This window comes from Anas acuta, chromosome 1, assembly GCF_963932015.1.
Source record: "Anas acuta chromosome 1, bAnaAcu1.1, whole genome shotgun sequence".
In the NCBI taxonomy this organism is placed as follows: Eukaryota; Metazoa; Chordata; class Aves; order Anseriformes; family Anatidae; genus Anas; species Anas acuta.
The window spans coordinates 73,829,558-73,856,014 of NC_088979.1; the positions used below are offsets into that span (position 1 = coordinate 73,829,558).

Consider the following 26,457-nt stretch of genomic DNA (forward strand, 5'->3'; position numbering starts at 1 on the left):
TTGTCATTCAACTGAAATTTACAGTATGTGTTATGTACTACAAATGCCGTTAGAGCATATAGCAGTAAATTCGGCTAGTGCTGCACACTTTTAAGTAAAGTTCTATAAATAATGCATAAGGAAATGTTCTTACTTGAGCTTTGCTTTCACAGCCTGCTGGAACTGATCATAAATATCATGTTGACAGATCACATGAACAGCAAAATTTACAGAGAGTCTATTTATTGCACTTTTTTTTTTGTCTCAGTTCAAGAAGTAGGCTGAAAACAATGGAGACCATTCATTACTGTGAGAGGAAAATATTTCTTTGTATTAGTGTGCATTTTAAGATTATTTATGCCTTGATAAAGCATATACAAATGTGACATATTTGTAGTGTTATGTGCCAATTGTATGCATGCAAACACCACAGTAAATGACAAAAGAAGATTTTGTCATAAATCTTAGTGAGAGGACTAAGAGAGAAAAGGAGAAAAAGTGCTAATATACTTGGTTTGGCACAGTCAGTAATACTATGGTGTGCTTAGCCCTGGTCCTCATAATAGGGATCAATAATATGGTCCTCATAATTAGTTGATCACCTTTCTTATGACCTTGTGAGGGAAGTAATTATATTTCACACATATAGGTATATGTTTTTGAATAGCAATTGTATTAGGGCTTTTAAATATGTACTTGTAAAATGAATAGAGATGCTTGTAGCCAGAACCTGCTAGGTTCCTGGCTTTAAGTCCTCTTTCAACGTATATAGCAAACTAATTGGTTAAATTTTACTGTTTATTTTTGCTTTCAGTTCAGTGTGCACTTAAGAGCGTGCACACACATTTTGTGTGTGTGTGTGTGTGTGTGTGTGCATGTGCATGTGTGTGCGTGTGTATAATCAAGATTACCCTATGATTAGTTATTTTATCCTATGTTGTATTCCTTTTCCTCTTTTTGAGCTCTAGGGCTGAAAAGTTTCTGCTTAGAAATTTTTATTATAAAATACACTAGAAATATTTTTGTTATTTGCTTTTGTCATTGTTTTGTTTTTCTTCAGGAACACTGATGTGCCATTTCTTCTTGTCCTGTCTTACCTTCATGTCCATACAGCTCTATATGCTTCAAACATGTTTAGAGGAAAAAGCAAGCATGGTTTATATGGAGATGCAGTGGAGGAAATGGACTGGAGTGTAGGTATGTTGCATGCGCTTTTAACATTAATGAAGATAGTTCATTCATGTCCACCAAACACAGACTTTTGCAATTTGGATGTCTGTAACATATGTGACATACTTGTCCCTTATACCTGGGGGAAAGAAACAGTCATTTAGGAATCACAATAATCTGACCTCTTGTGGTATCTACTATGTGATAAAAAGTGTCCTAAAAATGCCTACTCTTTTTTTCGACAATAAAGGTAGTCCGTATGCACGTAAGAGATATATATGTACACACACCTTAACTGTGGGCATTTAAAGTAGAGTGAGTTGAGTCCAACCCATGAGCTTATGGAGGACTGCTGGCCTCTGCAGTCCTCTTGTGACACATAAAGGGAAGGGCTTTCAATGTGGGGGACTGAGTAGAAAAAAAAAATTTTGTATGTCTGATTTTGTATAGAGAAAGTAGATTTAATTCAAGTTGTATTACACACTGAATACTAATAACAAAATATTCTCAAATTAAACGACTGCAATATTCACTATTAACAACTATTTGACTATTTAACTATTTAACTACTATATTTAACTATTAACAAAAGCTCATTATTTTTGGCAAGTCCTCTCAATCTGTGAAATCACTCAGGTGAGGTTCACTTATCTTCATGGAGAACAGTAAAAATAATGTTCTCTTTGAGGCTTGGGAGCAGTCAATTGTTACATCTTTCAGCAGGCTTCCTTTATCATTAGACATATCAAAATGAATCACAGAATCACAGAATTGTCTAGGTTGGAAGAGATCTCAAGATCATCGAGGCCAGCCTCTGACCTAACACTAAACCATGTCACTAAGTTCAACATATAAACGTCTTTTAAAGACCTCCAGGGATGGTGACTCCACCACTTCCTGGGCAGCCCATTCCAATGCCTAACAACCCTCTCGGTAAAGAAGTTCTTCCTAATACCCAACCTAAAACACCCCTGGTGCAACTTTAGCCCATTCCCCCTCATCCTGTCTCCAGGCACATGAGAGAATAGACCAACCCCCACATCACTACAGCCTTCTTTAATGTACTTATAGAGAGCAAGACTCTGATTCCAGTTGTGAAAAGAACTAACACTTCATATTTTAAAATAATTGTTTTGGAAAAAAGCAGTACTGGGAGCCAAAGAGCAGCTTACATTCCTCCTTCCCATATAGCCCAAGTTCATTCTGTTCTTAGTACAACCCAATGCAAAGTGGCTATCTTCAGAAATTCAGCGTTGACACATACATATTTTTAAACTATGCAAACATCTATGGTAAAGCCTTGTGTATATTTCTTTGCATTAAGAGTTCCAGATGCAGAACAAGAGTTCTCATTTACAGGAGACAAAAGACAGCATGGTACATTTAGTGATTTGTAATGTATTTAGTGCAGTGTTTGGAAAAATGAACAAATGGGGAAAAGCCTTGTGAAAAACTGTGACACACATAAAAGGAAGAGCTTTCAATGTGGGGGACTGAGTAGAAAAAAAAAATCTTTTCTATGTCTGATTTTGTATAGAGGAAGTAGATTTAATTCAAGTTGTATTACCCACTGAATCTTTATCACTTCTGTCAGTGGCCACCAGCATTTAGTAAGTCCAGTGCTTGCGCTGGATAAATGTATGCAAGTGTCCTGGCATTTCTGTTTTCACCTGCACTGGGGTAAACTACCAAGCATTAGCTTTTCACTGTCTAGGTTTAATTTTTCTATTTCTTTTTCTTTTCCAAGGTAGTAAGAGTGTTCCAGATTAATTGATTATTTACTGCTGTCATTGGGTTTTGCTGCCTCCTTCAGGAAAGTAGCTCTGGGGTTTAAACAAGTTGGAAACCAAGGCAGCCGCCATGCTGCTCTTTGAGAATATCTAATAATGCAGAGGTAGTAACAGATTGCAAGTCACTTCTCTGTTCCAGAATGACCACAGGCTTTTAGGAGATGTGTCAAACAAATTGTCAAACACCATGACACCAACATATTAAAAAAAGCTTGGGATAAATCAGAGATAAATATCTAGTAGCAATAGCGTAAGAATTTTGAACATGCTCAATAGAGGAGAAACATGAGTTTCTTTAAGTGTTGTCCTTTATAATTCATTACAGGAGCATCAGGGCCAGTGGGGCTAGTTTAATCAGGAAACAGACCCTCAGCTGTCATAAACTAGTGTACAAATATCAAATTTTGTCTCAGCTGAGGGTCTCGCTACTTGATGTGGCTTATGTCTTGTAAGACTCCTCTGTTGACAGATTGCATATTGGCTCCAGGAGGGAGAAAATGTGTTTAGTTTCTCTGTTACTTTCTCCTCCATTATTAAAATGATGCAAGACAGTTATGTCTGACATTTCCAAAGCAGGCTGAAGGAATAATATAGCTTTTTTTTTTTTTTATTTCATTTGAAGGGAGCACTTATTTCCATTAACCTCCACTGAAAATTCCAGTCTTAATGAATCAACCATGTCAGACAAAGTAGATTTATTCACTGTACTACTGATGCCAGTAACCAGTGTTTTCTTGGAGTGCCTCTTAAAATGTTACTAGGAAAGTCAAACAAAATCGCCTGGAAAAGCTGAAGAAGTAAAAACTATAAGCTTTCTACAAAGAAAGATTTTATCATCTGTTGAACAGAAATGAACAGAAATATTTATGTATAGAGAAATGTCATTTGCAAAAGGAACAGGAAAAAAATATCCCAGATATAACAATATGTTATAAAATCCTTGCATTAAAGACAACAAATCATAATAAGAAGAAAATGAATGTATGGAAAACTGCACTATAGTATAATGTCAAAAATATTTGCACTTCTCAGGGAAGAAAAAAAAAAAAAAAAGGCAAAAAAACCACCAACCTCAATTCAATTCTAAAAGAAACTTCCAATATATGATCTGTTATGTGGCAAATAACAATCCTTTGAGGATGATTAAAATGAACAAAAAAAAAAAAGAGAGAGAGAACAACAGAGCAAAAGTTATGATTGTCAGATACCAGTGAAGAAAAAGTTGTATTAAATTGGACCATGAAATTAAGTAGCCACCATTAAACAGTGTCCCTGATTTGAGAGATCAACTAGAATCCAAAAGAAGGCTTTAGCTGCCACTTAGGAGAGGAAAAGCAACATCTTTTCTAAAAGGAAGACAGAGTAGTCCACTTGGACTGAGAACCCTAAATAAAAGACAACTCTTCCTTTTTATTTGTTTGTTTATTTAAAATAAATTATTTAATTGGACACCAATTAATCTCCATGCTAGAAGGAAAAAAAAAATAAAAAATGAATAAAATACTCCATTGAATGTTTCATGGTTTTGACTAGTTAAACCAGTATTGAAGGGTATAATTACAGTCCATGTCAAAAATACTAAATGCAAAAGCATCTGAATAAGCTTTGAGACTACATATTTCTACTGCTTTTGCATACTGATATGTGTTTAACAGAATGCAATGTTTAAAGCATTCACAGTTATAATGTCACTGCATGTGACATGCCTAGAGAGTTATTCTCTGGCTAATAACATTAATTTTGTTTTAATGTAGGCTAAGCACCTTATTAATGCTATTAATTATAATTCATATGAGAGCAGATGAAATAATCTTGCAGTCTAAAATGGAAAAAGAAATGATGAATGAATGAATTGAATATTATCCTTTTCTTCCTTCCTCCCTTCCTTCATTCCTTCGTTCCTGATTAAGTATAGGAAGAGAAATTGATATTTTCAGAAATTATTTTCTGCTGTAAATTGCATTACACTAATTTAATCCAAAACAGATCACTGCAAAGAGTTTTGGAGCCCCCTGTAGACTTGCATACAAGCTGTGCAAAGACACACTAATTCAACACCATTTTTGGAAAAAGTTGTTTATTATTTTGTTAACGGTAGTAAGACTACTAACCAGTTCTTAACCCTTTGTGGAACAATCACAGCTGAATGGTTCAAGTGTAAAAACATCCCAGAAGTTGTAGTCTGGCTAACACTGGGTATCCTTATTATGAGAATGCCCTGCAAGCTGGAAAAACTTAACTGCCTCTCTGCCATGGCCTTTTGTTGTGTATTAGGATCAAGTTATATCAAGAAAATGTTACCATCTGATGGTAGTTAATTTGAAGAAAAAGAGTATGAATAAATCCCAATGTATCTTACCCTTATTTCAAACTTGATTTTGAAATATCTTAAAAGGTTTGGTAGCATTCTATATTGATAGAGTAATTCCATAGCTCCCCAGTACAAGACAGAGATAGAGCTACTGGAGAAAGTCCAGCAAAGGGCCACGAAGATGATTACAGGAGTGGAGCAACTCTCCTGTGAGGTAAGGGTGAGGGAGCTGGGACTGTTCAGCTTGTAGGAGAGGAGGCTCGTGAAATCTAGAACGGAAATTGTAACCCCTAGCTCTTCTAAATGAAATCAGGAAAATTTTACAATCTCACTACATTGCAATAACCAGAGTTATTCAGAGTTGAATTTCTGCTGGTATAATTCATAGAAACATCAGTCTTCAGAAATTTTCATTACCGTAGGCTTTATGTAAGGTGAACCATAGCATGCTGGTTATCCCCAATAGAATAAATTTAAATAAAGATGTCAGAAAACTGTTAGGAAAAAAGAAACAGTGAGATTGAAGAGTAATCTCACATTTGGATTATATTGCCAGTCCATTTCAGAGCTGAACAAAGTAAATATTTTGATAAATATTTGGATAAATACAAAGCAGGGATTTCAAAAATAAATAATATTTTTAAAAAATTGCAGATGAGGAAACAATGACCTACATTCTATGTGCTTTTTCTTTAAAGTATGTTTTGCTTTTTGTGGAAATTGGTAAAATAATATCGCATTAAATTTTTTGTCTCAGATTTTATAGTGTTGCATATAATCTGACTTCCTGTTTAAAAAAAGACTTCAATAATACATTTAGTTTCTTTTCCACTGACTCACCAAATTTCTTTTATTTAAACTTATAACCTAGAAAGATGTCTATACTTCATTTGCACATACAGAGGAAGGATACTGTGCCATTGCTTTCCATGATAGCTCATTTGTTTCTTTCTTTCTGTTTTCTTTTTATCACAGTTAGAAAATAGTGATGGCAAATATAGGAGCCACATGGGACTCACTTGGTAGCAGAGATGACCATGAATATTTTAAACTGTTGTTTTTTCTTCTAGTTGTCTGGGAGTCTTCATGCCTTTTTTTCAGAGGACTGTTCAAGCCAGTCTAAGCACTCACCATTTTCAAAGCATCTTTTTAAATGCCTGAGCTTGATCCTCAGAAAAACTCCACTGACTTATTTTCATTCAAACCAGTCATTGATACAACCCAAGGTAAATCACTCAGAAGGCAAAAGCAGTTCTGTGGAATTTAGTTACCTGTTTTCTTGGCTAAATAAGCAGTATGGAGGTCTTAACCCTAACATCTGGATCATTGTGCCAGATGATTGTTTTGATTGTTCTTTCACTGAGAGCACTATGCCTAATTTTTAAACTAATAGTACTCATGTCATTAAAACATTGGATATCTGAATAACTTTTACCAGAGGAACATTAATTACTTGCCAAAGCATTTGTGATACTCTGCAATGAAACTATGTGGGGTGATATGTGGCCTATAATAAAGTACAACAAGACAAAAGTAAAGTATACTTTATTGAGAAAGGTCAGCTAGGTTACAGTCTAGTAGGACTAACTGAAGGTCAGACCACTTTTCACACTGTTCTTCCTTGATTCACCTGTTATCATAATAAGAATAATTATATTATATATATATATATTATATATATATATATTATTATTATAATAATAAATGTGTGTCTTCACACAAAACTTTCAAAGAGAAAGGGAGGAGCAAAAGCCCAAACAAGTCAACTCCAGATCTTTGTAGAAACATCTAATTTACTGTTTTAGTAATTACATTTCACAGTGCTGCAAAACAGATTATATCAATACATATGCAGGATTAGGCTGTGACTCTTAATTTCTGCAGTGCCTAAAAACTAATATGATAAAAACTAAATGCTTAAGTCTTTTATCTGATTAAAGTGTCTGTGTTTAAATAGTTAATATACAATTTATGTGGATTGATCATTGACTCTGCTATTGATTTCTGTTAAACTCTGGAATGAAATAAATCAAGGGTCTAAGTGATAACCATACAATCTAATATAAGCAATTTTTATTGACTCCAGAGTTTTCTCAGACCCCATTGATTTAGTAATAGATGAAAAAAACATTTCCAGAAACAATTTGAAAGCTACTTTGGAAAACTGTAAAGTATTTCAGAGACAGAAAACTGAAATATGCCCACAACAAATTTAGTAAAATACAGTCTAAATTTTACAGCCAAAGAATTTTTGAGATGCTGAAACATGTTACACTTTCTTAGTTTTTATATGCCTTCATAATAGTGTGTGGTGTATCTTCAATTTATTAGTAAAAGCATTTTCGTTCTCATTTTAAAATAGCTATTTTAGGCTTATAACCTGGCAGCTCTTACACTTGACTTATTTTTTTAATTACAAACTAATTAAAATATCAATTGTAATATTTATTTCAAGTTATTTTGCACTGAAATTTGATTCCTAGATGATTTTTTTTTTACTATGCTTTCCTATATTGAGCAGTAACTTTTATCCTCCTGGGAAATAAGCATAGTATTGGCAAGCTTCAGCTGAAATCTATGTCTCTTATTTTATGGAAAATTGTTAATGTCCCTTACTGTGAGTTCACACAGCTTTATTTTGCTATAAAATGCTTGTGTGTTTTCAGCTCCTATTTAGAAAAGTTGTGTTGCTACTCACTTAGTATCAATCCAGAAACATATGCTAAATCTGACAAGTCTAAATTAAGCTAAAAAAAGGTAAACAAAAATGAAAGGATAAATAAATAAATAAATTCCTATTGTGTTGGGGAAACAATGAAGGAAATATCCATATTTTTTCCAGAAAAAATATATTGTACCAGAGATTGTTACAGAGATGAGCCTAATTTGTCGTTGCTTTTCACCTGTTGTAGTCATTCATAACAGTGCAAAGTCAATAATTTAAAAGATAATCAACACAGAATGATACCACAGTATTACAGACGGTGGATAATCACACTTAGATTGTTTTATACAGCTATGATGAATGTGACATTATCTTAGCTGAGCCTGAAAACCTGGAAGTTAAAAATCTGGAGAGTGATGCCTGGGGCAGATGGCATGTTCCTTGACCTTGCATTCCTGAATTGATACTGGTATATGCCACAAGTCACAAGGTTTATTTTTAAGTTGTTTTGGTTATCATGAAAGATGTTCAGCCAGCAACTTTAGGAATAAGGTATGAAGTCAATTCAGGTACTTTATGAGTAGAAGAACGTTCTCCCACCCTGTTCTTCCATCCTGCTATTACCCTAACATTAAAAGACTGTTTTTTCAGCTAATATAGTAGTTAAGTTCTTGAAGCATATTCAGTCTTTAGGTCAGATCTGGGAAAATTGTCAATAAGGGTGCAGATTAAAAGACATTTGTAATTCTGCCTTTTATGATGTGGATGCTTTCCAGTTATGATCTGGGCTAAAACCCAAACTCATTTCATATGTCACTAAGCAGTAATGACTTTCAGTCACTACTGAACAGGACTGAATTTAAGAGGTGAGTAAGTGATGAAAGGCTCACATTTCCACTATGATAAGCTTCCTGAGCTATCTAATCCTCCTTAAGTACAGTTTCCTGTTTCTATATTACATCTTTGTACACAGCAAAGCTCCTTGGAACATTATTTACAGGATTATAAAGCACATCTTAAGCACCCATTCCTATAGCATTTTTAATCAGTCAGGTTTAAATAATGTCTTAGTAATGCATACCCCATGATGGAAAACTTCAGTGTGTGTGATGCAACTTGTGGTAGTAGCACTATGTTGTTCAAAATTTGCTGCTAACAGCTGAACAGATTTCATTTGCATCTGATATCACTCAAGTTAATATATCAGCACAAAATGTGTTAATGTATTATTCATGTAATGTATTTTACTTTACAAAAATATAACTGTATCATTTTCAGGATTTTAAAATTTTCCTATTAGTTTTGAACCTCTGAAAATTGGGCCTAATAGAAAACGAGTGAGATGACATTTCATGTTATGATCAAAATGCTCTAATTAGAATATATATATATTCTAATATATATATATATTATATATATAATAATATTATATATAATATATATATATATATATATATATTGCTCTTGAGATAGGCAAATTTCTGTTGGTAAGAGAAAGCTCAAAGCTTATTTCAGGTAACCTAGGGATAAGAGAATCCCGTAATTTGAGGATATGAAATTCTGTAGTAAAAGGAGCTACCAAACTTTTGTATAACCTTTCACCTCAAAGTTTAATTGCACGTATAAATGGTATGGGTTTTTTGCTCCTTGCTTTATGTGGGTGGGGAAAGTCATTATAAGTAGGATTAAGAACAGAGTAAAGTTTTAAGCAAAAACTAACCTGTAGGAATATAGCAACTTCTATGAATATAGGAATATAGCAACTTGATGAAGGTTGCTCATAAAAAGGCAGTGCTGAAAAGAAGTGAGAAATGAGGAAATTGAATGGGGCTAACTTTAGCTAAATTGTAGATAATCTCCAAAATACAGACTAGGAATACAGTTTAATGGAAGATAATAAAGATTTTGTTGATAATTTGACTGCATAACAACCTTTTTAGCATCATTACTTGAAGCTGCTAAGAGGAATTACCTTTGCCCTGTCCCAGAGAAACACCACAGGAGTATACCAAGTCAGTCATCCAGAGCATGGGATCACGATGGCAGAGATGGACATTATTTACAGCTCTCTTTGCCTGCTTTGGAGAATGTGTCCCTCTTGTGAACCTGAAACCTTCAGCACTGACTTATGAACATGATTTTACTATCCTTTTTCTTCAACACTTGGTACAGAAAGCAATATCTGTCTAGTTATTTACAGAGCATGCAATCACGGTTTTCATAAAGAATGCAATTGAGCTAGTATGTGAAGGCTGTTGCTGGTATAACTTACATCTCAATGAAGGAGGCCTAAATGTGAAATAAAGGAACAGGGAAACTAAAAGCAAGAATTTTTAATCTGAGCATTTAAACCTTCCCATCCACACCCTTTCCTTGTACCTTCAGATAGTTTCTTAGTGGATTGCCTCAATATAACTGATAGAGTCCAGGAATAACTATTAAACATTCATACAAACACAGAAAAGGCACCAAAAAAAAATAAATAATTATAAGGCTATAATGTCCAGTACTCCAAGATAGGAAAAATCAATCCTCCTATGCTTGTGTCTTATGATACAGTTTTTAACGTATGGGTTTCATGCCATTTCTTTTCCCTTTGGAACCCTGTCTCATCATCACAGTGTACCTTCTTAATGAGCAGCTATTCAACAGTAGGTGTATTCGTTATTGTTAAATATGAAATCTCATATTTTATTTAACACACACTATTGAAGTTCTGTTTTGAAGACAGATTTCTTTGACTTCTCTCATCTTTTTTGTGGCATCACATCGCTAGAGCATATAACAGATTCACAAATAAGAATTTTCACAAAGTCTTTGTAAGATAGGGAGATCTCATTAATCTGTTCTACAGATGAAAATCTGAAGCACAAAGATGATGTTCAGATTTACCAACTGGGGAAGAGTTTTCTTGCCAGTAACCCACTAATCCAGCTCTGGATCTATACTAAAGCATTAGGATTTACACTCAGCTGGCATAGCAGTGGGAGAGAGGAGAAAACAAGTCATTTGTCTTTACCAGGCTTGATCCATGTTGGAGCTGGGAAAAAATTAGAATGTGCACCTTGTCTCGGGAATACAGAATTTCTTCTGGTCATGGGAAATAAGTTGTTTTGTTTTTTTTAAAGGTAACTAACTATGTTCATCAAGATATAAACTACAATTACACGAACAATTTCTGTGATAATACAGAAAACGTCTTGCAGCCTTTTACCCTTTATTCATAGCTGGCTGCATCTCATTTAACTGAGAATATGATTTTTATTTTCTTTAAGAAAATAAAGACTGACCATGTGCATTTCTGTTTTAGTGGTGATGCTGATAAACCCAGATGTTCTTTTAAAATCATGACTGCTATCTTTTGGAGAGAGAGATGATTTTTTTTCATGCTTCTTTTGAAATGTATTAGTTATTTTGAGACCATACTGTTAAGAAAGATGGGAACTGACTCTCTGTGTTACAATAATCATACAATAAGACTTCGGACAATATCAATTCTGTGTTGTAAGTTGCAATTCCGAAGGAGGGCCATAAGGATGATCAGAGGGCTGGAGTATCTCTCCTATGAAGAGAGGATGAGGGTGTTGGGGTTCTTCAGATTAGAGAAGAGAGGTCTCTCTGGAGAGACCTTATAGCAACCTTCCAATACCTAAAGAGGGCCTACAGGACACCTGGGGAGCGACTCTTTATCAGGGAGTGTAGAGATAGGACAAAGGGGAATAACTTTGGTCTTCTCCAGCTTTTTCCCCCACTACTTGATTGCAAAATCATAGAACCATGCAATCATTCCAGTTGGAAAAGAACTAAGTTCATGTAGTCCAGCCTTAATAAAACATTTATGTTTCATTTCAGGCTTAGGAAAAAAAAATAAAAAATGGATGTTTATTATGGTTTCTTACTTTTTTGTTGTTTATGTTGTTTTTTTGCCTTTATTTTTTAATGCTATTATGATTGTGTTCTTTGTTTTGTTTTGTTTTTGCATATTTCATTTAGTTTAGTCAAGTTTTTTTGTTTGTTTGTTTTGTTTTTACTATTTTAAAAGCTTTCTTTTTGTTTTCTCTTTATTTTCGTTTAGTTCTTGTATTTTGTATGCACATGTTTCTCTAGTTAAACAATTCCCCCTCCCTACCCAGCAATGGAAATTTTGTGCGTGATACATTGTAATGAAAAAGCATGGCATAGCAACTCTGAGAAAACCCAACAGTTTTTATGTTCAAGTAGTAAGCTCAATATCCAAAGGAACACCTGACCCCTAAGGGCTCAATTGTTTTCTCAAGATGATAGAAGAGAAACTCCAGGATAATCAATCCCTACCTTGGACCAGCATGAAGTCGTATTCAGCAGCTTCAGTGCATCTCACAGCTTTTTGCTACCAAAAGAGCACCCTCCAGGGAAAGCATAGCAAGGTTGAACAGAAGAAAAAGAGGAGAAGCATCTTGCTCTTGCAGCAAGCGTCCTTTCAAAAACCTGCTGGATATAACACTTTTGTGTTATAACAATAAAAGATTTAGGTTCCTAGGTTTTAGTTTAGTGGTAGAGTTCTTTGTGTGTTAGCAATTGATTTAATTTCAATTTCTAAATCAGACTGGAATTTTAAAACAAAGCATGCAAGCAAGGAATAATACAAATGTAAATGTGCGTCAATCTTAAAGAAAAGAGTGATTAGCCCAGAAAAGCAATATGATTTTTTTTTTTCTTCCTGCAAAGCCAAATATAACTTAATCCCAGGTGTTTGCAATAAATGAGTAGCTTAGAGTGTCTCTCCATATTTCTAGCAAAGTAATGGAAAGTGCTATTTTTGGCAACGTGAAATGTGTAAGTAAGTGTTTAGTGTATGGCTGTGTGAAAGGTTTCAAAGTTTGCTTTTCTAATCCAGAGTAGAGTTGATTTGGGCATCACCAAACAGTAGACACATCAAGCAAGTAAAAATGAATGAAGTTTAGCAAGGCCAAGTGCAATAACCCCAAGCAGAGCTACAGGCTGGGAGATGAGTGGTTGGAGAGCTGCCAGGCAGAGAAGGACCTGGGAGTGATGGTGGACAGTCGGCTGAATATGAGCCAGCAGTGTGCTCATGTGGCCAAGAAGGCCAACTGCATCCTGGCTTGTATCAGAAACAATGTGACCAGCAGGGCTAGGGAGGTGATCGTCCCCCTGTACTTGGATCTGGTGAGGCCGCACCTCGAGTACTGTGTTCAGTTTTGGGCCCCTCACTACAAGAAGGACATCGAGGTGCTTGAGCGGGTCCAGAGAAGGGCGACGAAGCTGGTGAGGGGCCTGGAGAACAAGTCCTATGAGGAGCAGCTGAAGGAGCTGGGCTTGTTCAGCCTGGAGAAGAGGAGGCTCAGGGGCGACCTTATCGCTCTCTACAGATACCTTAAAGGAGGCTGTAGTGAGGTGGGGGTTGGCTGTTCTCCCATGTGCCTGGTGATAGGATGAGGGGGAATGGGCTTAAGTTGCACCAGGGGAGTTTTAGGTTAGATGTTAGGAAGAACTTCTTTACCGAAAGGGTTGTTAGACACTGGAATGGGCTGCCCAGGGAAGTGGTGGAGTCACCATCCCTGGAAGTCTTCAAAAGACGTTTAGATGTAGAGCTTAGGGATATGGTTTAGTGGGGACTGTTAGCGTTAGGTCAGAGGTTGGACTCGATGATCTTGAGGTCTCTTCCAACCTAGAAATTCTGTGTGATTCTGTGATTCTGTGAATATGTTTTTTTTTTTTATTATTTATGATATGAATAAACATAATTTGTATTTGTTAAATCATCATATACTGGAACTTTCAGAATCATTTAATGTGTAATATTAAAAAGTATAAGGAGCATTTGCCATTACTTTTTTGTTTGTTTGTTTGTTTTTAAGGTGAACATTTTAAAAAGTTCTGAGGCCCCTTAACTCTGAATTTTGTAAATCTGAAGTTAGAGTTTCTGTTGTCAGATAAGGAAATCTCTGATTGCTCACAAGTTGTGTCAATAAGAAGCCTTTAATGAAAAAAAAAAAAAAACAAAAAACAAAAAACAACCTGCAATTGGGGTTAAATAGTAAATAGCATTTCCTTTAGGTAAGAAACAAGGAATAAAATAATATAAAGTATTTTAAGAGTATCGGGGTTTTGATAAATGAGGTTTGAAAATATAACTTTTCTTTTTATAAATGTCTTTGCATACATAATCGAGTTACTTCAGGGGGAGTCGGGAAATGGCAGTTAACAACATGTGTATGGTAGGTCTGTTAGCATCTCTGAAGATGAGACTTCATTCCATTTTGTTAGATTCTTTTCTTTCCCTAGATTCTTTTCTTTCCCTAGATGTCAAATGTGATAATGACCCATCCACTAGTATGCATACAGAAATATGGTTATGATACAGTGGTCTAAACATGGAGTGTTGACACCAAGTTCCACTCTCCGATGTTGATATGAAAAGTTGATATGAAATAAGTAGTCAGGATAACATTTATATATTTCCATATCTACTATCCTGGTTTTGTCTTCCTTTAAAGAAATTTCTACTTATGTGAGAGGTGCACTTTCATCTAAGGTTAGAATCTGGCCTTTTTTGCCAGCTCCTCATAAACCACAAGCAGATAATTTATTCTTTTATTGTTATTTTTTATTTATTTGTGGTTTCTCTTTTCCAGTTCTCCCAATGGATTGTTAGAGGAGATCACACTGTTTCCCCCACACGCTTGGCTTCTTTTCATTACTTGGCATCTCTTGCAATGATCAGTCTCTATATAGTAGCTTATCGGAATATCATTATTTAAGCAGTTTTGGAAAGACTAGCCTTTAAGAAGGAGGATAAAAGCTGTAATACAATTGAGATTGAAAGGAAGATATCAATTTGACAGTCTTTACTATTACATCTCCTTTATGAAGGTGTATTTTTTTAGAAGAGCCAACAGAACTTTTTTTTTTTTAATTTAAATTAACCTTTCTTTTTATACATAAATATTGTTCAGTTCCATGCAACTTATGTATTAGTTATTCATCCCCAGGAGCTGAAGAAGGAAGCTTGCTAAATACAAAGAGAATGAGATTAAATGAAGAATATTAGTATCTTTATGTAACAATATGTGTTTCTAGTTGGCAGATATCCAGGTCCTCCACACTGTTTTATTTTATTTTGTTTCATTTAAAGAGTTTTTTTTAGGGACTTGGTTGGAAAACAAAAAACTGTTCACTCCAGTAAGCAAGAAGACCTGCAAAATATCCTGAAAAATATCTGTTCCTTTTAATCATGTTGAAGTAGGTCTTCTGTTTGTGTAGAATTATGTAACTGCCTTAAGTCAGTGGAACTGGGCTGATATGAAGTCAACAACCATGGTATGGAAAGGTTGTGATTGTTGAAAAAAATGTCAACACAACCTTTCAAACAAAATGTATTTACTAGGGATTTGCTTTTAATGAAAGGGAAAAAAAAAGTGAAAACCTTTTAATAAAAGAAGCATATATTTTCTTTCATAGCATAACCACGCTGTCAGAAAGGTAGTAAACAAACAGTGCACCTTTCTAATATGTGTAAGACAGTGTTAAGTATGTTGCTAGCAACAGCTGGCAAGGAAAAAGAGGAAAGCAGAGGTGGCTGCCAGCAACTCACAGGCAGGGAGCAATTACATTCAAATGTCAAATGTCCATTAGCAGAAAATTAGAGAGAAAACCAAAGCCAAAGGTAAGGATGATGTCTGTGCAGCTGAAAGTGGGATGAAATGTCCCATCTGTCTCTTGAAGTCTTGACTGGGGCCAAAGTGCCCAACATTATAAAAAGACATGGTTCGGTGTAGGGTTAAATATAATACAAGTTCCTTTGTATCTACCACAACACATCCTACAGGACAAACTGAACATCCTCAGCATGGTATCAAGAGCAGAGTGCTACTACAATGGCTTTTTTACCCAGTATAATTTTTAATAAGGCATAAAATTGGCAGGTGTCCTTAAAAAAGTCCTTCAAACATTTCTATGGAATATTATCCTAACTGTTCTTGCCAATTTAGAGCTGAGATAATCGAGCCCCATATCCCAGATTTCTCAGTCATTTTCAACTTTTGTTTGGTTCTGCTGTAGTTCATCAACCGGCAGTTGCAATAACCCCCAGGTGCTTCTCATAAAAAGTAGATGACCAATTTAAACAGGTAAAGAGAGCTTTGAGGTCTGTTTCAACAGAAAATGTTGGATAATAATATCCCATCTCTTTCACAGAACATAAGCTGACTTTCTGATGTGACATTTAATTATTTCCCTTGTTCTTTATTAACCTTAGGAATACACAGTAAGGGAATAAAAACAATCGTTTTAAGCAGGAGACACTGGTGTAATAAATATGTGACCTGGAAACATGTACGCAAATGTTCTGCCCTACTGTTGTGATATTTAATTGCTGAGTCTTGCTAAGGATAATCAGTTCCTAAGTACAGCTAGCTATGCTTCTCTGATACCTTTGAGGGCAGAAATCTACTTGCTGTTGGGTACTTCTCCTGTTTCTGTATATAGCTTCCATAGGTTTGATGTTACAGGTTCAGAAAGAACTAGTCCTTTAAAATTATATAGAAAAATAGGTAAGGACTGACCCTGTTCCTGCCTCTCCATCCATAGGAATAATACCATTCCCATAAGTAAAAAATAAGCTGTTTGGGACCTTCTATTGATGGTTCCCATCTATGGCTTGGAGAGTTTACCTTGCCCATAACTCTCCTTTACCCAGATTTGCAGTTAGATTAATTTGTGCCTTGTACCTGTGTTAATATTTCAACTCATACATGGTGTTGCTATGTGAATTATCCTTCCTCACTCTGAATTCAACTTTCATATTTATCCTAAAAAGCATATCTTACTGTGATCCTGGTATACAAAGCAGAGCCCTTTCAGAAATATGTCTTGCATGCACAAAGTCTCCTAACTATTTTTTGTAATTTTCCATTGCAAACCAAATGACACCTAGTATTTGTACAGAGAAAAGGCAAAGAAGTGGGCTTGGTGATCTCAAGGCTCTCATTCCACCATGTTTTGGGGGCATTGAATACATCTTGGCCTAAGCAGAGACCTCACGTTGTTCCAAACCAATTTAAGATGAGACTGACATAATTCTTTTCCCCAAGCCTTAGACCAGAAAAAGGCAGATTTTATTTTTTTTTATTGTAGATATCTTCTGTATGCTACTTAATACTACTGTGAAATGTTAACAGAAGCTCTTTCCTAATAGGCTGAAATATTTTTTTCAAGAGCACTTAGATGAATTAAGGAATCGATGTCCCATTTCATAAGCCAATGAGCAGTCTTTTGAGCTAATCATCTATTATCAATGAGGGTGACCAGAAAAATTATTTATCTTCCCTTCTGACAGTATCCTCAGAAATTTAAATCATTATGAATACTGTCATACTGAACATGTACACACATGCATGCATGCACACACACACACAAAGAGAGAGAGAGAATTATTTGGGGGAAAAAAAAAAGAGAGAATCATAAAGGTTTGTGACCTTAAATTTACTTGATCCTCCCCCCTCCCAAAGTTCCTAATGTCATCTATGGAAGAGAGATTGGAGTTTACATTCTATGGTGGAAAATTGTGTTGAGAACAGTTTTCACAGTCAGGCTTTCTTTCTTATTGGTATTAACATTGTCTGTACAGAGATTCATTCACAGGTAGTGTGGTTTAGAGATGGTGATTACACAGTAGGCTTCAAGTTTCTAGTCATACTTAGCAGGCAGTAAAGGCACCAAGTTGCTCAAATGCTGTTTGAGAAGTGAACTGGCAAATGTGCGTGGTGATGTAGGAAACAAACAAAAAAAAGATATCGTGTTGAGGGGGGGAGAGAGAAGAAGGGAAGAATCTTCTGTTTTGTGGCTGAATTAATGCACAGCTGCCTTCATGTAAGATGGGAATTCAACAACTAAAATCAGAAAGCCTGGAAATTAAAATAATTAATATTTCATGACAAATGCTAATTCAATCTTGATAAAAATCCTGTTTGCCTTATGGTGTATGATTTCTAAGTCCAGTTCCCAAATTCTACAAAGATGAAAAAGGTTGTCTGCTGAAAGACAAAAAATATGTAGGTTCTAATGTCAACTAATTTTATGTCAGTTCCAGTTCTGTTTGATAAAAAATATAAAAATGAAACAAAGACACTGACATATACCTTTTTTTTCTTTTTTTTTTTTTTTTTTTTTCCAAAAAGGTGCAGAGAATTAAATGTGGTGTTAAATTACTTACCCTGTTTTAAATTCTTGATACTTTAATCCGACAAATTTTTTGGCATTATGCATTTGGATTTAAGAACATACACATACTCAGTTTAAAACTGACTTTGACATTAATAAAAGTTTAAACCTTTGAAAATACAGAGAAGAGTTTCTTTTATCACTCCTCAATTATTGACTCAATCACCATCAGCATTTATTGAAATAATCAAATAGTGGAAGCCTTAACTTCACCTGACAGTCTTAATTCAAAAATGAATACTATCCTTAGGTTGTCATTGCAGATTGCCTAGGTCTTACGCAAAGAAATCTTTTCCAAAATTTGAAAGAAAACCCAGGAGACCTTGGAGCAAGGAAATAGACAGTGTCTTTTGCATTATGCATTTAAGTTGTATGTGTGAAATGGCATCTTATTCTCAGATGTGTTCAGAATAAAGATGCAAAATGCAGTTATCATAGCTGTCCTGTAAAATGTAAATGTGATAGACCCTCTAAAATTGCATGACCATCTCTCATATTTTAGCATTTTAATCAGGCTAAAAAATAAGATTTACATTAGCCTTGTGTAGAACAGATGTAAGGTCTAAAACTGAATTTCAAGCAATGCATTTATTAGCTAATTTGAGTATTAATAACCAAATACTTATCCTTTTGACCTTTAATAATCCCCCAAACTTTATCACTAGTGTTGTGGTACTGATGTAACTACGAAACCCTTGCTATACTGCATTGTCAATATTGCAGCTGTACTTATAGGTCTTCCCAACCTCCATAACCACATCTAAATCTGAGCTTTCTTACCCACATGTATTTCCGTAAATGCAAAAGATTGTTCCAACTTTCCCATTTACAAAATAAGCTGAACCCTACGTGAATAAGAAAATAAGTGATATAGTACTCATCTCTTGGGAAAATGTATCCTATGCTAATTATAAGTCAAAAAATTGGTTGATTTATTCATAGTTGCTAAGCAATACATGCCTGATCTATTGTGCACTATGCTGAAAATCTATCTTGAGGGTCTGAAAGACACATTATACTTATAAGGTTGTATAAACAGTCACAAGACACAATTACAAGACAATCCACATCCAAACACTAAGCAAATTTGTACTGATAGTTTAACTGACCCCACACCAGTTAACGTGCTGGTTTTCTATAAGATGGCCATTCTGTGAGCCCTTAAACTGATTATTCTCGTCTCAGCCTGTGTCTAGTGGAATCTGAGAGAGAAGCTTTTGATATTCTGCAGACTACCTGGACCTAACCACTACTGATTTGAATGGTAATTTACCCTACATTGTAGATAGTTGAATCTGAGGCAATTGCCTCACTTTCCCCCATTGTGAAAAGAATTCAGAATGTTTCAGAATAGAAGGAGACTAGTGGAGTGAAATAGTTACTGATGGGGGCTCAATGTCCAGAGACATCAGCACACCAGAAGAGAAACGAAATTTACTACTTCAGACCAGATCTACTGTGGTGCTATAGATTGAATACCTCCACAGTAGTGCCTTAGGTGTAGTCTCGGAATCCTTCCTTGCATTTAGTTAATTTGAAAGAATACAGGTCACAGAATCAGAGAGCTTTTCTATGCAAACAGAAGTATATTAAGTGGTGATGATTAGATTTACAACAAAGGTGCATTCCTGATTGTAATTAAAACACTGATACGGATGTGCTTTTTCAGAATCAAATGGTAGTTGTTTGGTATAATGTCCTGTAGATATTGAAGATCCAGCTAACCAATAGTATTAGGAACTTGACATATTAAAGACTCCAGCTTTGTACTTTGAAAAAGACTGCATTATAAGGACTGCTTCTGTTGCATAACTTCAAAAATAACAATAGCAAAGTGAGACTGTTTCAAGATTTTCTGCTGAATCTAAATTCTGCTTTTTTTTTTTTTTTTTTCAGGAATTATATGTATTACAATTAGTTCTGTATTTTCTTTTTGTTCTAGTCAGTTATATTAGCTATTATTCACTCTCGCCTTTGAGATTCGTATGTTAATGCTCCTTCTATATAGAATCACAAGTCACCTTAGGTGGGTGTATTCTATTGATGGGCTAGATAATGTTCCATAATACCATCTATTGCTTCAACCCAGAATTTCCACTTTCCAGTGGTTGTATTCTAGCTCTGAATGTTAAACAAGTTTCATGCAGACTTTATGTACTGTTCACCATATGTGCAACAATGTCTTGTTTTGCTGTCAGTGATTTTATTATTTTCTATCTTTACCTCAAGTGTTGTGCTCAATGAGTAGGTCTGAAAGTCATAATTACTTCCCCACTGCAAAGACAAACTGATTTACATATTTATCAAGGGGAAACTGGATGGCTCTAAGCATACCACAGAAACATTTGCATATATATAACCTGAAATGTACAAAAGCTAAAATTAAGATATGGATGTGTTGGTCTTAGTTACTAAGCTGGCTTTTATACAAAGGTTTTAGTCAGTGTATTTTGTAATCAGGTTGGTCCATTAAAGAATGAAGTCTCTGTTTTCTTCATACAAAATCAACATAGAGATTAAAATGTTTGTTAACTTATGAATGATGTTTTGCAGATATTGCAACATTAAGTCTCCATAAGGTGAAAGTCTTTGAATCTGGAAGAGATGATGAACTGTGGAATTACCTAAATTTAATTTCTGTACCAGGCATAAGATCCCAAGGAGTTTATTATGTTAAAAGCTATGTAACTGAATGACATCAATATCTTTTCTGGGAGGAATATGGGCTTCCAGATACTTATGCATGTTGGGGTAATTTGTAAGAAGTTATGCATGTATTCAAAGCACTCCTAGCTTGCCACTCACAGAGGTAAGCCACTTCATCAGTCTACAACTTAGTTGTGATTCTGATCGGTGAAGGTATTTGAAAGGAAGCATTAGTATCAGAAGGGAATTCTGAAACATAAACTAAAGGAAAAAAATCTGCCTCTTGTAGGCAGAGATTTGATGGCTGATCTTTCTAGATTAGTCTTTGTCCAACAATTGTCTCAAGTTTACTATTACCTTATTCGCATGACAGTCATGGGAAAATCTGCTGGAGTGGAATAAGATGTTCTATTTACAAAAATTTCCTTTACCATCAACTATGCTGTCCTGAGACATCCTTAACCCTCATTCTGAATCCTGCTGTTTCTTTGAATCAGGCATACTGTTTTAAAGCTTTCCTAAGGAGTGGAGAGGCTGTTTTTTCCTAATGCCCAGATCACACAGAGGTATTCTATATTCTAGAGCTTTTGTTTTATTTTGTTTTTAATAATTTCAGCAAGACTACATTATTTCAAATTAATACTGTTAATACTTCTGTCCTATTGACTTCAAATGACAGTAAGCTAATTTATGAAGCAAATGCATTTTTCATATGCTTACTTGACTAAACCTTTGAACAGATTTCCAAATCATTAATGCATTGTTAAACACTGTATTGTTTTTCAGTGTTTGTACCTAGTTTTCAAATGAATAGTCATTGTTTATAAACCCTGTAACCTAATGTACATGAATTCAGTGGGAGTCTTACATGGTTCAAAACTCCAGAAATTAATTTTAGCATTAGATAGGCTGGCTCGGCTACTATTTATGCTGTGTTACACAAGTTGAATAGTGGCATGCACTTGCAGTTTCCTACTAATGAGCAGAATCAATTGCTCTTATCACTTTCACATGGCTATCACTCCACTGAAATTGGCATTTTCACTTTAAGAATGAAACAACTCTATAATTTAACATAGCGTGAAGCAAGAGTGGAGAATAGAATGTACAGAGCTGTCCTCAGTATATTTTGGAAAAAGTTTTACTTAAATTTTGGATTGTTAGCATATTAATTGAAACAAGCAACATCTTAATGCTGTCCTTAGTCTATTTTGTATCTTAAAATATAGAAATGAAAGAGTAGTGTCCAATGATATAATGCCTTTGTCTGCTCCAATGTTAGCCACCTGGAGTATGTATTCCTGGAATGGCAATAGGAGGAAAAAGTTGCACTTAAAGTGTAGTTGTTCAGTAGGTTCAGAAATTATGCAGTTAGATTGATTCTGATATATGCAGTGTTAGATTGATTCTGTTGTTTGGAATGTTGTCTTTAAAATTTTTTCTGTTCAAACCAGAAAAGTGTAAATAGTGGTATTTGCAGAGATCAGTACAGCTGTTATTTTTTTAGAACAAGTCAGTTTTTTTGATCAAGAATTTTTCAATTTTTATTAGTAACTTCCTACACTGGGGATATTAAACCATCATTGCTTAAACTGAGCTATAGTTTTCCCAGTGTTTTGACTTATTTATCCTATAGTTTCATATTCTGGATAATCTCTTTACTTCTACAAACTCTTTTTAAATTTGTATTTTGCTCTGCAACTAGCAATGGAATTCAAAAGATAGGCTAAGCCAGCAAAAGCCCTATTGTAATTCAAGAGCACATGATGTATGATATACATCCAGTCATATTTTATGTGTGAAGCAATACAGTTTTACCATCTTCTCGTACTCAGACCTCATTTATCTGTTAACCACACTCATAAAAATGTTACTCACATAGTCGCATTTCTACACTTCGGGTAGGATTCATCTTGCTTTCCTTTATCAATAGTATGAAGACATTTACTTTTGAGCTAGTTGCCTGTCTCCTCTTTTTAAGGCATGGGGTAAAAAAAAGGCCTTTTTGCAGTTGTGATTCACCTCTTACAAAGTTAGGCAGCTAAAACAGGCAAAGTGAAAATCCTCCTTCTTTAGTAAGTGAAATTACCCAGTAATGTTTATCAGTCTTAGCTTAATTCTAAAGTCTCAGTGAAATATGAAGAAATTATACAAGTGGAATAGTAAGAGTTAGAGTCAAGAAAGACATAAGAAAACAGTAAAGGCTGTATTTTGCTTACTTTTTACTATTTCCTTTCAAAATTGATATAATACATGACAGTATGTCAAAGATATCTGTTCACAGAGCATTCTTTGCATTTTTCCTCTGTTTTGGTTACCATTTAGAAATGCTAATAAGCAAATGTTTTGCATGTGTCAACAGTAACCATATCATTCAAGTGCATTTAAATGTGTCTTTATCTCATGGTAGCACACGCTTTATTGCTTATTTATTCTAGAAGGTGTCAGTGTTCAGGATGAAAACAGAAACTGAAGTTTTGCTTTTCTGTCAGTGCATTGTGAGCACCATTCTCTGACAATAGTGTGGTATTTGAATTGCCAATATTTGTCCACCTGTTCTGAACAATGTTGTTGCTAAATTAAGTTGTCGTTTTAGCATTTAGTAATTAACCCTGATTTAACTGATCCTTCTTCTGTATAAAAATCCAAGTGAAGTAAATGGAAGTTCTGCCGTAGAGTTCAAGAAACTTTGGATGAGGTTTTTTATAGGTTTTGTCTTTTGTTTTTGTTTCTGTTTTCAGGCCAAGTCAAGCTCCTCAACCTTGTTATGGGGAAAAAAAATCATAATGATGATTGTTTTATTTATTTAATTAATACTGATAATGAGAACATTTTCATTGTTTCTCATTTTTCCCAGATTAATTAGGAAACCAGAATTTCCATTATTGAATGACAGCAGGTGTCTCTGATCACCAGAGATCATTTAATGTGATGTACTCCAAGTGGAATTCTTGTTTTATTTTCATTTTGCTTAATTTACAGGATGAATTTGAAAATCCAATTTCATCAAGGAAAACTAGGTAAAAAAAATAAAAATGCATTTGCTCATTTCATTGCACATTTCTTTCTTTGTGCAATCCCATTTGTTGTTACTGTCATGGAACCATAGAATCACAGGTTGATACAGGTTGGAAGGGAATTCTGAAGGTCATATGGCAAAATACCTGCACATCATGTCCTCATTTATCTATATGCACCGCTTTTTTTTTTTTTTTTTTGCCACCTTTTTGCCACCTTTCCAAGGGATATTATTATTACTTAGCAAGTACAACCTCCAAATGATCTGAAAAGCTAATGGAAGATTGCCTCTTTCTTTCCTGGCACTAAGTCCACCTGCTAAGCAAGTAAATGACTTGTCAGATACATCTGCATGATTTTCCCTCAACCCACCAACTTTAAAATGTCAGCCTTTGTAAAAGATTTTCCTCAGCTCTGTGGGGAAATTTCAGCTACCGTGAAGTTTCAGAACATGCATAATCAAATTCTCCTATTCTTACATTTCTTTGCTCCTAGTTTACAAACATGACCAACAGGTATTTAACTGCTGATGTTACTTTATTTATGGCCCTGTCCTTTGAGCTGATAAGAAATGGAGACACTCAACCTTTTTAACAAGGCAATTTTAGAATGCTGCAACATTAAAAACCAAGTGATTAGAAATTAGGTGAGATAACTATTCCTTATCTAGAGGAGGAGAAGACAACAGAACTGATGTTCTGAAAATAGTTAACGAAGGTTCTGTATTTCAAAGTTCTTATCTCATTCTCTTTGACACAGTAATTGAGCATCCACTGATGAACTAATTCTTAGTGGACAGGTGGACAAATCAAAATTAACATTCAAATTGGGCCATACTTGGATGTTTAAGTAAAAGGGATAAAGAGAAACTGGTAGTAAAGACAGAATTATCTTTCTATGGTCTGGGATCCCTGAAGAGCAAGGTTAAGCTCATTTGCAGGGTGATGTGAAGTATATTCTTACACTTTGGTCAGTTTCCAGTTCCAGTAATTTTAGATTCCTAATCAGTATAAAATTCGCTGTAGCAAGTTTGAAAGAATGGCTTCACTCTCATTCATAGAAAAGCTCTTTTTTAAAAAAAAAAACAAAAAACAAAACAACAACAACAAAAAAAAAAACAAACAAACAACAACAAAAAAAAAACAACAGTCTAAATAGGTTTAAATGTAATTTATGTGCACTGCAAGGCTCTGCTTCTGTGCCAAGGTAGTGTAAGGAGCCCTTTGTGTAAATGAAATGTGAGCCCATGGTGCCTTGGAGTTTCAGAACACACCCATGGATTGGATTCTTCTTTTAAATATGTGCACGTCTGTGTGTTTATTACCTTGTACATTATGAGTTTAGTTGATGTCTACTCTTGTGTGACAACACATTAATGACTAATTGGTAGTGTAGCTAATTAAACCATGTCACCAGCAGAGGCATTCCATACACTAACTTGTTTTTTTTTTTGTTTGTTTGTTTTTGGAATGTCTTATTCTAGCATTCACACTGAGATTTTTGCCATGCTGCCTCTATAGGTTGCTAGGCAGCACAGCTTTACCCCAAAATGGTTAGCTCTGTTCTGCATGCTGAGACTCTTTCAGATATCCTCGGTGGTTTGAATCTTCTTGCTGTGGGGTTTCCTTGATTGAGAGCAACTCCTTCCAAAGGTCACTGGCTCTCTGTGGATCAGCCCTTTTTTTTTTTCTGATGTGCACAAATCCTCTCATTTTATACTTCAAGAATCCCTGCTGCAATCAAACCATAGTCTTGACTGCAATGGGCCTTGTGTAATTGACCCCTACTGTATACTGCATGTTGCCAATTGCTATGTATAATAATGTTTTGATGGTAACGATCTTAAAAAAGCACAAAGACAAAAATGTTTGTACTTGCCAAAGTTAATGAAAAAAGCTTCCCAAAGACATTAAATATGTTTGTTTGTTTGCTTATAGGGCAGATTCTGAATGTGCTGGAAAAATATAATCTGAGAAATAAAACTCTTATATACTTTTCATCTGACCAAGGGGCTCACATTGAAGAAATCTCAAGTTCTGGAGAAGTCCATGGAGGTTACAATGGAATATATAAAGGTGAACTTTCTCTGATTTATTTTTTTTTTTTAAACTGTTTCAGAAAATATTTCCTTGGTTTTGTTCCAAAACTGCAATATACTCTAGGGTCAAAAAGTTCAAAATTCAATTTTTAAATAATAAAAAACTGCTCATAGCTGTCATACTAAATCCAAACATAGGCATCAAAAATAAGGGGCTTACTTGTCAAATACATCAGCTCAACCAGAATACATGCTTAAGCAGAGCTCTGAGTTTTAACACTATAAAATATACCCTTGAACTGGCCAGAAATTCAACTTTGGAAAGATGTTAGTTCATAGTATTATACTGTCATGGCTAGAGGCTGGAGAGTAGAATGGAATGGAGAAAAAAAAAAAAAAAGCTGGGGTTTGTGAGCCATGTGAGCCATCACGAATCTTAAATGTAGGCTAAATGCAACAGGGTAAGTGAGATCACACAGAGGTTATAGAGAAGATGGGAGAACCAGAATTGTGTTCATTACAGAAAATGTAGAAAAAGAGAGTTAAATTAGAAAAGAATAATGGGTAGTTGGATTTAGTTTGGGTTGGGCAAGTTCCACAACATCCAGAGAAGGATAAG

At 34.9% G+C, this 26,457-nt stretch overlaps 1 protein-coding gene across 9 annotated transcripts in view; it reads left to right on the forward strand.

Annotated features, from left to right (window-relative positions):
- STS (steroid sulfatase) overlaps positions 1-26,457 on the forward strand; it is a 117,406-nt gene that overhangs the window by 40,611 nt on the left and 50,338 nt on the right. For all 9 annotated transcript variants that reach the window (XM_068682292.1, XM_068682283.1, XM_068682311.1 and 6 more), the window contains 2 exons: positions 1,040-1,176; positions 25,738-25,875. In XM_068682292.1, coding sequence (XP_068538393.1) covers positions 1,040-1,176; positions 25,738-25,875 — 275 coding nt within the window. The remainder of the gene's footprint in view (positions 1-1,039; positions 1,177-25,737; positions 25,876-26,457) is intronic.